The sequence below is a fragment of the Mustela nigripes genome, chromosome 3 (genome assembly GCF_022355385.1).
Source record: "Mustela nigripes isolate SB6536 chromosome 3, MUSNIG.SB6536, whole genome shotgun sequence".
Taxonomy (NCBI): domain Eukaryota; kingdom Metazoa; phylum Chordata; class Mammalia; order Carnivora; family Mustelidae; genus Mustela; species Mustela nigripes.
In genome coordinates, this window is record NC_081559.1 from 72,068,745 (window position 1) to 72,083,287 (window position 14,543).

Sequence of the window (14,543 nt, forward strand, 5' to 3'; positions counted from 1 at the left end):
GTGCCCAAACAGTTGGGTACTCATATGGGGAAAAAAAAAAAAACCCAGAGACTTGATCTCTACCCCATAAACAAAAATCAATTTCAGTTAAACTATAAATGAAAGGAAAAACAATAAGGCTTCTAGAAGGCAATACAACAGATTTATCTTCATTATACATTCACAAATGATGATATCCAAATGGTCAACAAACATACAAAAAAGGCCCTCGATCTCATTAGTAAAATCAGGGAGATATGAATCAGAATCACAATTAAGGTAATAGTATATAATAGTTAAAACTAACTAGACTGACAATAACATATGGTAGAGCAATGTTCATATGCTCCTGGGATACATTTGTACAATCTCCTTGCAGTAGTTTGGCATTTCATTATCTATTGAACATATGCATCCTTGGAGACCTAGTAATGTTATTCTTACATGGGTACTTAACAGAAATTCATCTACATGTCTACCTCGAGACATATGCAAAAATGTTCATAGCAACCTTACCCATGAGAGTCCCAAATTGGAAACAACTCAAGTGTCCATTAATTATAGAACATTAGCTATAGAAACTCTGATATGTGTGTGTGTATATATATATATATATATATATATATATATATATTTTAAAGGAATATTATACAGCAAAGAAAATGAATGAACTACAATTACATGCAATAATAGGGATGACTATCACAAACATAATGCTGAGTCAAAGAAACCAGACACAAAAGAACATATCATATGATTATTTAAATTTTAAAAGCTGGTAAGGGATGCATGCTTAATTGTTAGAACCATAAAGAAAAACAAGGAAATGTGTACTATGAAACTGAGGATCGTGGTTACCTTTGGCGGATAGGAAGGGCTAAGCCATTCCGAGAGGGCATAAGGGGGATTTCCAGGGTGCTGGCAATGTTCAATTTCTCAATCTAGATGGAAGCTACGTGGGTGTTTGATCTGTGATAATTTATACTTTGGTTCATTTTTCTCTGTGTTGTATTTTACAATAAAAATGTATAAAATGCAAGAATTCCTTCATCAGGGAATTCCTTAAAATAGGTTACTCTGTTGATACATGCAAAATTTATAAATTTTGCTTCCTGAGAATTGGTGAGACGTGTATTCATACCTCAGTTTGGACAACAGTGAAGAACTCAGTTAACTATTGCCTAGTGTTAGACTAAGCTCTCTTGAGAGACAAGTAAAAATTAATAGACCAGCAGCTCTGTAGAGAAGTAATGGAAATCAGTGCAGTAATGTAGTGCATGTGATTTGGTACTATCCTATTTAGACTCTTCTTGTGCCTCATGTCAGAAGAGGTATCATAAGTGCAAATAAAAGGCATTCCATTTAAAATTCCTTTTGTTCTTAGGCTCACCCTTTGTTTCTGTATATGTGGTCTGCCCTTCATTGGATCCAGGTTATTAAGGGCCAAGTGTTCCAGGACCCAGAAAAAACAGGGTGTTGAGATGGCCCTCCTGAATGTTATATTCACTGAGGTTTTGCTTTTTGCGGTAATCCTAAGCATCCCAATGGACCACACTTTGTGTGGAACATTCTCTCTTTGAAATAAATTTCAAGGCACTCTGCTTGGGCTTTGTTCTTGTTAGGAGAGAGGGTAGGAAACCCTTTACCTACATCACACTTATCCCACCCAACAGTATCATATATCTCCCCCCGACATATATCCTAACTCCTAATTAGCCTGATTATATAATGCAGATGAGTCACTGACTTACGTACTTCTGTATCTCCTAGCACATAGTAATGAATTAGGTACATATGTTTTCACTGCCTGTATTTCATTACTGTATATATATATATATTTGAAAAAAATCTCTAATTTTTCCACTGAGAATTCCTCCTCAGAGTTGGTGAGAAGTATATCCATACCTCAGTTTGGACAATAGTGAAGAAATCAGTTAACTATTGCCTAGTGTTAGACTAAGCTCTCTGAGAGTCAAGCAAAAAATTAATAGACCAGTCTCATTCCAGAAAAAAATTCTGAGGAAGTTGTTGCTTATTAATAGCATTTTTGTCAAGAAAAATGCCAATTTTACATGACTGCAAGCAAATTTTAATGCTCTTCTAGTAGCATGTAGAAAGAGTGTGAGAAGCTTGAGGGTTAGAGTGGCTGAACTCTCAAGCTTGAGGAGACTTTCCCCTTTGAGCACTCAGCGATTTGCTCCTTTTCCTTTTCTTCTCCATTCCAAATAGCCAGTGGAGAAAAGGAGCAGCTACACAGGAGTTGGGTTCAATGATTCCAGAGCTAACCTGGATATTTAATGTTGAACTATCTTTTAAGAGCTGGAGATCTGGTAGTTAACATCATCTTTCTCATTGTCTGAATTTTCTCAGAACTATTAAGTAGTTCTTTTAGATTAGTCAAATAGCTCCTGGGATATCTTAACTCTTTCACAGAGCCTGTGTTAGAAAGAAGGTGGTTATGTGGAAAGAAGGTGACTTCACTGGGCTTAGAATGCCTCTGGCAACCCATTTTCTTACCATTCTCAAGACTTATCTTTGAATTGCTCATTATGCAAAAAGGAACTTTACTTCTGATGGTTAAATCTGCAAGGTGCACTGCCCTGGGAGATCCCCCTAATTTCACCAAGTGTTATTATCCAGAAAGTCAATTTATAGAAAAGCAAGAAGTTCTAAGAACAGCTGTTGGGCAATTCTATCTGCAGCAATAAAGCCTGGCTCCATTAAAGTAAGGAAGGGCATAGCATTCAGTAAGGAATGGAATAAGAATCTCGGTTGCAACTCCGTTCTACGTCCTCAGGCAAGTTAGTGTCTCTGAGCTTCAGTTTTTTCATCGTTACAATGGAGATTACTTGAGATCTAGTGTTAAGCACAGTGCCAGTCACTAAGTAGATGAGGAGAAAATGACCGCTATTTGCTCTAATGGTTACAAGCAACAAGGCAGTTTTGAGTTACTTTAGTGACGCAGAGGGGACACGGGGAGTAGCAGGAGCTCATTCAGAAGAATGGCGCTTCTTAAGCTGTCAGGTCCAGCAGTACCCTGGTCTGCCCTGTCAAGCTGCTCCGGAGGCCAAGGCGACACCCGAGGTCACCACTCTGAGTACTAGACCATCGCGGGAAGCTTGTGGTTTGGATTCTGGTCCAGCTCAACCCAGCCGTGTCTGGACCAATCCGGGACTGCCCAAACTCACCTGCTTGGCAGGTGCTCGCAGTCCGAGGCGTGACCGCGGAGGGCGGGCGGGCGCGGTGGGCGGGAGCTGAGATTGCTAGACTCCCGGCGCATGGCACCCGCCGCCCAGTCGCCGCAGTGGCTGCCGGGATGCGCCGCAGCGAATGGTCGCGCCGGGCGCCGCTCTGAGCGACCTTTCACCCGCGCCCAGCGGTCCGGGGCGGCGGCACAAGGCGGAAGCCATGGCGGAGGCGGCGGCTGCAGCGGGTGGAACGGACGTGGGTGCGAGCTCCGGCTCTGCAGCGGACCGGGACCGGGACCCGGACCCAGACCGGGACCGCGCCGGGCGGAGGCTCCGGGTTCTCTCGGGCCATCTGCTGGGCCGGCCCCAGGAGGCTGTGAGTACTAATGAGTGCAAAGCGCGGAGAGCCGCGTCGGCGGCCACGGCGGCGCCCACTGCCACTCCCGCCGTGCAGGAGTCAGGCACCATCCCCAAGAAGCGGTGAGTAGCGGCTCTGTGCAGCAGGCTGGCGGCGAGACCAGGCCCGGCCTGTGCCGCGGGAGGGCAAAGGCAAGGTGGGAAGGGAGGTGACACCAGTGGGAGGAAAGCATCCCGGTCCCTGAAAGTGAAGAACCGTCTCGAGAAAGAGTGGGCGAGACCCTGGACTCTGGCAGGAAGGGGGCGGGATGGAACGGTGCATTTTGGTCACTTTGGGAGTAACAAATCTGGGGAAGACTTCGGGGGACCCGTTTTCTTGGAGTCTTAATGCCAGGAATTCATTATCCTGAATTAATAGTTGGGGAGAAGGTCTTCGAATGGATAGAAAGGTTTCTGACATGATCCTCCAAGATTTAAGTTTGCACTAGGTGATGGCTTTCTTCAAATTCGCGCTAGACTGGGAGTGGCGAGAGGTGGTTCTTGGGGGGAAGGTGCTGACTGGTTTCTATGGGGGCAGGTTTCCATTTGCTTAGGGGCATGGTCTTTGACTTTGAAGGGAGAAAAGTGAGGGATGGGTAAGAAGCAAAAAACTTCAGATACTAGTTAAATGATTTAGGTTGTGGTGGTGACTACTGAACTCTGCTGTAACTAGAAGCTGAAAGACCCTTGCCTGTGGCTGAGGATGTTTTTAAGTGACCCTGGCTTACTACTCTTTGGAGAAATCTTAAGCGCTGATGGCAGCTACCAGAGAAAATATTTTCTGAGATGTGGCTTTGTCATGTGGACGAACTTTCAGAGTGGGAAAAAAAGTGTTGCTAATGTTTAATGATACTGTCAGTGTGCCAGAGATTGTGTTAAGTCTGTTATTTCTTTTACTCCTCTTCAAACTCTTGAGTTTTCTACAGATGAAGAAATAGAACAGATTTACAAAGCCTGCTTCAGATGTTGCATGTTAGAATTCCAGACTAGGTCATATTAACTTTAGTGTCAGTTTCTTAACTTGTACTACTTGTGGTGAATTCATTTATTAATTCCACATTCATGAGTCCTTCATCTGCTAGTACTTACTCTACCCGGAATACAAAATGCAGTATTTACTTAAGGAACTAATAGCCTAGTAGGGCAAAGTCATAATACAGTGTGGTAAGAAATTTAGCTGATAACCATAGCAGATGGTCACTAACCCTAATTTTAGGTCTGTATGTCAGGGGGAAGGCTTCCCAGAGTAAGGATTGAGCAAATCTTGAAGTTTGGGTTGGAAGTAACGTGCCAAAGGAGAAAAGTGTTTTTGGCAGAAAAACTGTATTCACAGATAAAGCAGCGAAAGACAGATTGGGAAACTGTTGGAAGTTCTCTGGGGTAGGAGGGGTTGAGAATGACAGGGGGTGAGGAGAGGAGGCAAGTCTTGTTTGCAGGATTTTATGTGGGGCAAAATATTACATTTACCTTTTAGAAAGGTTGCATTGGGGACCGAATTGAAGAAGGTTAAGCAGAAAGTTAAGGCTGGGAACCAAGACCTGAGTTTGGATTTCCACTACATGATTCTAGTTGCATGACCTTGGGCAAGTCACTTAACCTTTTTCAGAGCTTTGGTCCTTTGTGAAAATGAGGACAGTAATTCCTGCTCTGTAGTGTTGCTGTGAGAATTCAGCAATACAGAGTTAAGTGATCAAGTGCTTTAAGTGCATTGCTGGTTATACAACCCTTCAGATGAAATGGTAGATGCAATTTTCATTGAGTCCAAGGACAGGGTAGCCAATTAGGAGACTATTACTCTGATGGCAAATACTGCCATTCTGAACTAAGGTACAATACTGGGAGTAGGCAAACCTATTTGAAAAAATATTAAGACGTAAATTTTTTATGACTTGTTTACTGAATGATGGGAGAGGGAGGAATCAAAGATCACATCCTGGCCACAGGCTTCACTTGATGTTATTTGAGCCATCATTGGGTTTAAAACTTTTTTTCCCCCAAGTGTACATAAGGGGAAATGTACATTACCCCTTCATGTACATTTATGTCTGTTCATTTGTATGTATCTGTATGATGTACATTTTTATGCATGTTCACAATCTTAGAACTAAGTAGGTAGGTCAGGTATTCCTTATAGTTGGATTTAGGGGCCTTCATCTGCAACAGTCAGAGAAAAATAATAATGTTTATAAGGCACACTGAGGTAATGAATGAGGCTTCCCATGGCTGAAGGTGACTGGTCTCTGTGGTTACTCCGTAGACAGAAGGCACAACTGTTACCTATCATTGGTGTAGATTATGGTTAGAAAGCTTTGGTCTTTGGTTCAGAGTTAGGTGTGGCTAGTGGTAATATCTAGCCCTGTACAACTGTTTTGAAGTTTGAATCAAAATAGGGAACATAAAAACTTTTATTAAATAGAAGAGTGATCTCTCTTGGAGAGTGATCTACTTGCTATATTGTTGTTGGGGAGCCAACTTCCTTCTGCCTTGCTGGGCTTCAGTTTGCCAGCAGCCAAGCTGAGTCTAAAGGGAAGACGAATGATGGAGCAAGGAGCCAGCATGTAAATCTAATAAAGTGTGAGTGTGACTATTTGTCTCTTATTTTGGAATCACTTGCTGATGTGTGTTATTTGTATAACTCCTCTCTGATTACCTTGGATGATGTCACTGGTTGTAATTCTTCTATCTCAGGGCTGGTTTTCATCATAGAATTGAAGGGGTGACTTCTTGAAACTTCATGTTTTTGTTTCCCTCACAGGACCTTCACATGTTAATTTATCCAATTTTTATAGAATAGTTGCTTTATGACAAGTATCATCCTAGGCACTGAAGGCAGAGAGATAAATAATTGTCCTTGCCTCAAAGAATTCACAGTGGTAAGGGAGATACACATTCCAGTACAGTTTGAGTAAAGCTGCTATGAATACAGATGTAGATAGATGTAGCAAAAAGGAAAGAAAGAGTGATTATCCTTGGGGTCAGGGAAAGCTTTCTGGAGACAGTTTTAAAATATGGATGATGGTGTGGCAGATTGATTGGATGGTGAAGACAGTTCCAGGCAAAGATAATAGCATATGGCAAAGCAAGGGGGGCATGAAAGTGCATATTGTATTTAGGTAATTGAACAATTTAGTATTGGTAGAGGTGGGAGTGGTGTAAAAAGAGGACGGCCCTGGCCCGTCGTGGAGGCCTTGGTCTATAGATCATCAGTCCATTAATTCATTCATTTACTCATTCACTCATTCATGTGTGACTATTTCAGTGCTTACTATGCAACATATAGCAGTGGACAAAAACTCTGCCCTTATGGACTTACATTCTAGTTGGGGTGGAGATAGCAAATAAGTAATACAGTATGTCAGATGGTTATAACTGTAATGAAGAAAAATGAAGCAGCCAAAGAGATTAGGTAACAGCAAACCTTTGAGGCAGTTAAGCTGGGAAGAGACTTGATCATATCAGGTTTGGGTTTGCATCCAGGTACAGTGTTAAGAATAGACTGGAGAAGGATGAGAATGCACATAGGAAGACCGGTTAGGGAGCTGTTACAGTGGAACAGGTGAGAAATAATGAAGGATTAAATCAAGATGATGCCAATGAGAATAGAGGAAAAGATGGATTTGAGGTTTGGAAATTAGTGCATTAAGTAATACATAAGATTATGTGACTCTATGCCATAGGAGTTTTGGAGCAATGATAATAGAAGAGGGATGGTAAGAGTCTTGAGCAACATGGATATTTAAGAGGGTGGGCCAATCATAACCTGTTGCACTTATCACGTTGGTTTCCTATGAGTTGATTCTAATTACTTCTATCCAGGAACATATATTCTCATTATTTGAAATTGCTGAGCAGAGTTTTGAGAGTGATAAGTGATGGTTTGCTTTTGGACCCTCTGTTTTTCTTTAAATTGCATGAATAGTTTCTTTTTTTAATCTTGCTACTGGTTGCAGTTTTAGATTCTTGAAAATCATAGTAAATGCCAATTATGTGACATTTTTATACCTTGGTTTTGGATTTTTTCAGTTTAAAAAAAGCTATTGTAATGTTAGAAAAAGTGAAGAAAAAATCCCTTGTGACATCCGTCCCTGTGCACTGTTAACGGCTTTCCCAGTTGTGGTTTGTGTTAGTCAGAACTGTTCTATGGCAATTTTTACAGAGGTTACAAACTCTCCTCCGAACAAAAGAAGATCTGCTTAAGACTGCTACCAATTGCTTAATTTACTTATACTGCCATTTATGCACACCATTCTTTAAAAAATGATGTATTATTTAAGAGCTCCCAGAATCCCTAGTAGATGTTTTCCAGACAGAAAAAAGCTGAGTTGACCTTGTGTAAATGTTTCCTAGGAGGGCATCTTTGTCATGCCAAGTTTCAACCATTTATGATTAAAGAGATCATGATTAAGTATAGTGTCATATGGTTAAGGCACTAGTTTATATTGTACTTACTGAATAAATTACAAAATATATGATCCTATCAAACTGAAAGTCTTAATTTTCAAAAACACAATGCATGGTTTTAAAAAATAGACCGATCTGTTTCCTTCTATGAGTGGATTTTGCTGTTTCATTTGTGGGAGAGAACAATTTGAGAATAAAACAGAAATATACTTCTCTTAGATTGCAAGTATCATTTTGGAATGGACCACATTTTCTGCAAGTAGACTTCGTTATGTCAGGAAGTTACCTACTATAAAGCCACCTACCCCCAGTCACTTAATAAAAATATCTAGGAATAAATTAAGTGATCTATTTTTAGGCTGCAGGGGAGTAGAGTGCTGTTGTAGTCAGATGATATACTTTATGGAACACTTTAAAAGGAAATGCTAAGCAAGTATTACTCCTTCCAATTTTATTTTCTTATTATTGATAAGAGAATTTCTGTTGTTCAGCAGATTAGTATGTTAATTTCAACTCCAAACCAAATCAAAATATCCTGAGTAGAATTTACTCTTTTGGCACGAAATAGTAATTACCCTCCTCCCATTAGTATTCTCCTCATTTGTTAGGCTTTAGGAGTAATATTTAATTTTATCACTGTCCCACATCTGAGTTGAGCATCAGTTGAGAATATACATAGAGTATAGACAAGTGGAGATAAAAATGCCAGCTTTATTACAAATGAAGTTGATTGGAGAATATGGCTTAGATTTGGACTACCTAATAATTACTCTGAATTGGATAGATAGTCACAGGTAATGCTGGACCACAGAAGGCCTCCCCTGCCAGAGCAGAGCCAACTCCAGAAATCCTTATACATGGCCCTGAGACAGACTCTATTATAACCACTTTGTAGCTGATAAATTCTAAGGAGAGAGAAGGCTGACTCCAGAAGCTTGGTCCTCTTCTCAGAAATTACTAACAAGGTAATTCACTCCTCCCATGAGGAGGGATGACTGTGTGACCATTGGGGAGATCAGGTCAGCTACTCTTCTGAATTCCCTCCAGACTGGAAACTGGATGCTGGAGAATGGAGGTATTACTGACACATTTTTGAGTAAATTAAGGGAAAGGGTTGAAAACTTTATGGTAGGTAGTCGTCCACCTGCATCATTTGCATGTGTCATTCCCATTGCCTACTGAATACATTCCACAATTTTCTTGTTTAGGGCAGTTAAGGTCTTCCAGGGGAACAAACTGGCCTTTCTAGGCCTCTGATTTCCTTGGTACCTACTATGTGCTCTAGCTCTACACCAGAATTATTGCTCTTCTGGGGACATGTCCTTCCTTTCCCCTTTTCTTTGATATGTTAATGTTTCCAAAGTATAGTACACATAGTAGTGATGGTCCTGAGATAATTTGGGATGGTACGTGTCTTACAGTCTTACTTGGGTGGTTATAAATGTTTGTGTATATACTTATTATTTTTTGTTAGACCTTTTAATTAAGTTTTTATTAATTTTATAAATTATATAAATTATAAATTTTATAAATTATATAAATTATAAATTATAAATTTATATAATTTATAAATTAATTTTTTATTAAATTTATTATAAAAGTAGGTGCACAAATCATGTTTACAGCTTAATTACTTTTCACAAATCGAGTACATCCATCTTATCATTATTTAGATTAAGAAGCAACATTACCAGTCAGTCCCCAGAAGCCTTCATGTTCCTCTTCACCTCCCACCAGGATAACTGCAACCTTGTCTGGAGTTGGATTTGCTTGTTTTGAGCTTTACATACATGGAGTCATGTAGTGTATATTCTTTAGTGTGTGGCTTCTTTCCCTTATCGTTATGTTTGTAATACTCATCTATGTTTTCATGTCTAGTTGTATTAGTATTAGTATTGTATTTTGTTCATTCTTACTGCTGAGTAGTATTCCATTGGATGTATGTATGTGTGTGTGTGTGTTTTAAAAGCTTTTATTTACTTATTTACAGAGAGAGTGAGTGAGAGAGAATAGAGCAGTGGGAGGAACAAAGGGAGAGGGAGAAGCAAACTCCCTGCTGAGCAGGAAGCCCAACTCTGGGTTCTGCGCTAAAGGCAGACCCTTAACCGTCTGAGCCTCCCAGGCATCCCATTCAGTTTATCCATTTTGTTCAGGATGAGCATTTAGGTGGCTGCTAAATTTAGGTTTGAAAATTTATTGATTTTATTATGAAGTACATATCTAATGTTTTCATAGATATTGCTGCATAGAAATAGGCTAAAATGATTAAATGGTAAACATTTAATGTAAACATAAAACTGCCTTTTTAAACACTGTGACCTTAAAGTCTTTGCAGTGTTCAAATGTTATTTATAAAGTTATAAGATCAGCTTAAAGTCACAAGTCTAAGTCTTTAATTCAGTTACACATTTGAAATTTTTTACAAGCCATTCATTCTTATAAGTGAGATCCTCTTCAATTTTCTAAGTATATAAAAGATCAATTTCTGCATAGCTTTCTTGAAACAAAAACAGTAACATCTGATTTTGAGTCCCTTCTCAAGCATTTGTATATTTAATTCTAGATCTTTTTATAGTTGAAATAAGCTTATTCATTAAGGAAAGCTATACCATTCTAGGTAGCTGCAGTTACTTTTGACGAGGTAGTTTGCTTCTTGGGTGAGATTTGGAGCTATAGGTATCTTATCATTCACTAAGAAAACTCTTGTATTGCATGTAATATTTGTCCTGCAGGCATATGTGAAGTTACTAACCAGAGATTTAAGCTGGCATGCTGACCAAATTCTTGTTGGTAACTTTACTGGGCTTCTCCAAACTCTATTTATAGTTGACCTCATATTATCAACTTGGGTGTGTTCATGTATTCTAGTACCTTGTAATGAAATAATATGAATTATTTAATTTGTTATATTCACATTTTGCAATTCCAACTCAGATTGTTTATGTGGTTGGATTTTGCATTTCTTCATCCTGAGCTTTCCAGGAATCCAGCATCAGAGATACTAAAATAACACTCGATTTCTATTCTGCTGTCAACTCAAAGTTTATAAATCAGCACTATGCTCTAGAGCTTTCTGTGATGCTGGAAATGTTCTGTAATCTGCTATATAATATGGTAGCCACTAACCACATGTGGCCATTAAGGACTTGAAGTATCATTATGACCAAGGAGCTGAATTTTAAATTTTTTTCAATTTTAATTAATTTTTTAAATTTAAATAGGCATATGTGGCTAGTTACATACCATGTTGGACAGCACAACTGCATATTGAAATCTAACTCATTATCTGTCCTTTCTTGTTTCCAAATGAAGTTACCTTTCTGGCTTTCATTTCATCTTTTTTTTCTTTTAAGATTGAACTCTCTCTCTCTTTTTAAGATTTTATTTATTTATTTTGTCAGAGAGAGAGTGAGCACACAGGCAAGGGGGAACAGCAGGCAGAGGGTGAAGCACATTCCCTGCTGAGCAAGGAGCCTGATGCTGGACTCGATCCCAGGATCCTGGGATCATAACCTGAGCCGAAGGCAGATGCTTAAGCAACTGCTACTCTTATACACTTTTATCTCATCTGATCTTCACAACCACCCATTTTACAGATTAGTAACTAAAGTTTGCAGACGTTTGCTAGAAAACAGTCATTTGCTATATACACTAAGTGGTAGGGTTTAGATTTGAATCCAGATCTTTTATCTCAAGTCTAGAGCTTTTTCCTTGATACTGTGCTGATATCACCAGTTCTAGTCATTTTTTTCTTCAAAATCGTTCTTAAAACCATTTTGTGGATTAAACAAGTTTTTATTGGTCACTTGTGTTCTAGGTGTTTGGGCTGTGTCAGTGAACAAAATAGGCAAAGATCTATTCTTTCATGGGACTTATATTCTTATAGGTGAAATAGATAATAACAGTAAATAAATCTATTATTAAGTATGTTAGAAAGTGCTAAGTGCTATGGCAAAAAGAAAAAGAACAGAGTAAGGGGGCAGTGTTCAGATTTTAAAAAGGATATCACTGGAGAACATGACATTTAAGCAAATATTTGAAGGAGATGAGAGTGTTAAGCTCTATGGATATCTAGTTGAGTGAGCGTTCTGGGCACAGAAATAACATGTGCAAATACCTTAAGGGGATGCACATGTGTGTTGTTTTAGGTGGAAAAACAAGTGCAGCTGGAGTCAATTCATAATCTTCCCACCCCCACATTGTTTAAAGTGTGTACCGTTGAGGGGTGGCTGGGTGGCTCAGTGGGTTAAAGCCTCTGCCTTCGGCTCAGGTCATGATCCCAGAGTCCTGGGATCGAGCCCTGCGTGGGGCTCTCTGCTCAGGGGGAGCCTGCTTCCTCCTTTCTCTCTGCCTGCCTCTCTGCCTACTTGTGATCTCTGCTTGTCAAATAAAGAAATAAAATCTTAAAAAAAAAAAAGTGTGTACCGTTGAAACCTTAGCTCCTAGTTTACCTGTCTCTTCTGTTTTAGTCAAGGTCTCTTATTCATCCTACATTTTCTAACTTCCACAACTTTCCTTGTACCACTTTCTGGAAGATCTTTGCTCTTTGGACACCGGGCTTCAGGGTCTGTGCGTTTTGAGGGTCTTTTTATTTTTGAGAATCGAGACTGGGCAGTTGTCGGTTATCTCTTCCTTGTGATTTCTTATATTATAAATAATAACTCTTAAATCATTGTTAAGTATCATGCGATATAATATTTAGGCCTGGAGACTTTAATTCATTTAAAGCAGCTAGATACCTCTTGGCATCTTCTCAGCTGTTTGAATCTTCCATCTACTCAAGTTTGTTGGCAGTTGATTATTGTTTTCTATGTGCTAAGCACTGGGGATAATTAGCACATAGTTTCTGCCTTATGGGACATGTAGGTCTACTAAGGAAAACTGATATGTCTTCTGTTAATGCAGGGTGCTAAGTGCTAGACTAGAGGCAAGAAGTGGGAGGAATGATGACTCGTATAGCAATAGAAGGGCCTCTTCATTTCAAAGAAACATAGATTAGAATGGTGGAGGAGTGCTCTTCTATGTTAAGATGCTATGAGAAAATTCTTAAATCTGAGGGAAAAACATAGATGAGAGCATTTGGATAAAAATAGAATCAGAAGAATTAGAGTAAGAGAATGTGGCAGTATAATAAAGAACCAGTATGGCACTTGGCCCAGTAATGTTGGGGGCCTTCAGCTACCTGGATAGCTTTTAGAAGTCTTATTCTGAAAGCAGAGTATCTGTTAATTTACAATAAAAAAAAAAAATCAGAGGAGGGGCGCCTGGGTGGCTCAGTGGGTTAAAGCCTCTGCTTTCAGCTCAGGTCATGATCCCAGGGTCCTGGGATCGAGCTCCGCATTGAGCTCTTTGCTCAGCAGGGAGCCTACTTCCTCCTCTCTCTCTGCCTGCTTCTGATCTCTATCTGTCAAGCAAATAAATAAAATCTTTAAAAAATAATAAAAAATAAATTTAAAAAAATCAGAGGGTACTTAATTGATGCTGAAATGTAACACATTTTATTTGAAGAAAAAAAACAGTCAAAATGAAGACTTTTTGAAAATAATGAAGAGATAAACACTATAGCTTCTCGACATCTTTTAGATATGTCATATATGTGTAAAGTTGTGCTGTAATAATGTCTTGAAACCACCATTTTTCACTATCTTATGTGTATAACTTTCTTTCTTTCTTTTTTTTTATTTATTTGTCAGAGAGAGAGAGAGCATGCGAGTGAGCACAGGCAGACAGAGTGGCAGGCAGAGGCAGAGGGAGAAGCAGGCTCCCTGCTGAGCAAGGAGCCTGATGTGGGACTCCATCCCAGGACGCTGGATCATGACCTGAGCTGAAGGCAGCCGCTTAGCCAACTGAGCCACCCAGGCATCCCATCTTATGTGTATAACTTTCCATGTCAAGAAATGTTAATGGCAACCTCATCCTCAGGGACTCATCAGGTATTGCGTTATATGTAGGTACTCTAAGTTCAACCAGGACAGTATCACTTTTTATTGTGTTCAGTCTTTCCCTATTATAAAGAATGCTGTGATAAACTTTTTACAATTAAATCCCTAAAAATTTCCATAAGACAAATTTTTAAAAAGGATTAAAGAACATCGGAAATTTTTTAGATGGGTTAAAGAACATTGGAATACATTATTCATTCATCTCAGTGGACAGAGGCGGAAATAAAGCACAGTTGCTTCTTTGGATTTAATTTTGACCAAGAATAAAGAATTGGAAATTATTGGAATCTCAGGAGAAAGACTCCTATCATGTTTGAGCAGATTTATATCTTAAAATTTAAGAAAGCAGCTTTCCAGAAATTCACCTAAAAGGAAATGCAATGTTTAGGCCTGGGTTGCTAAAGGGAATCCAGAACATGACCACAGAGAGCCTAGGAAATATTGCTTAACCTTGCCTAGGCCTTGGAAGTGATGAGGAGAGAGAGCTGAGGCAAGTGGCTAAATGTGCCAGTTTATTTATTTTTATTTTTAACATTTTATTTATTTATTTGACAGAGAGAGAGAGAGAGACTGCACACAAGCTGGGGGAGCAACAGAGGGAGAGGGAGAAGGAGACTCTCTGCTGAGCTGGGAGCCT

General features: G+C 39.4%; 1 protein-coding gene across 1 annotated transcript in view; it reads left to right on the forward strand.

Moving 5' to 3' along the window:
• The first annotated feature begins 3,290 nt into the window (after window positions 1-3,290).
• Window positions 3,291-14,543, forward strand: part of AGPS (alkylglycerone phosphate synthase) — a 153,600-nt gene continuing 142,347 nt past the window's right edge. The window contains exon 1 of the mRNA XM_059394228.1: window positions 3,291-3,647. Coding sequence (XP_059250211.1) covers window positions 3,310-3,647 — 338 coding nt within the window. The 5' untranslated portion in view covers window positions 3,291-3,309. The remainder of the gene's footprint in view (window positions 3,648-14,543) is intronic.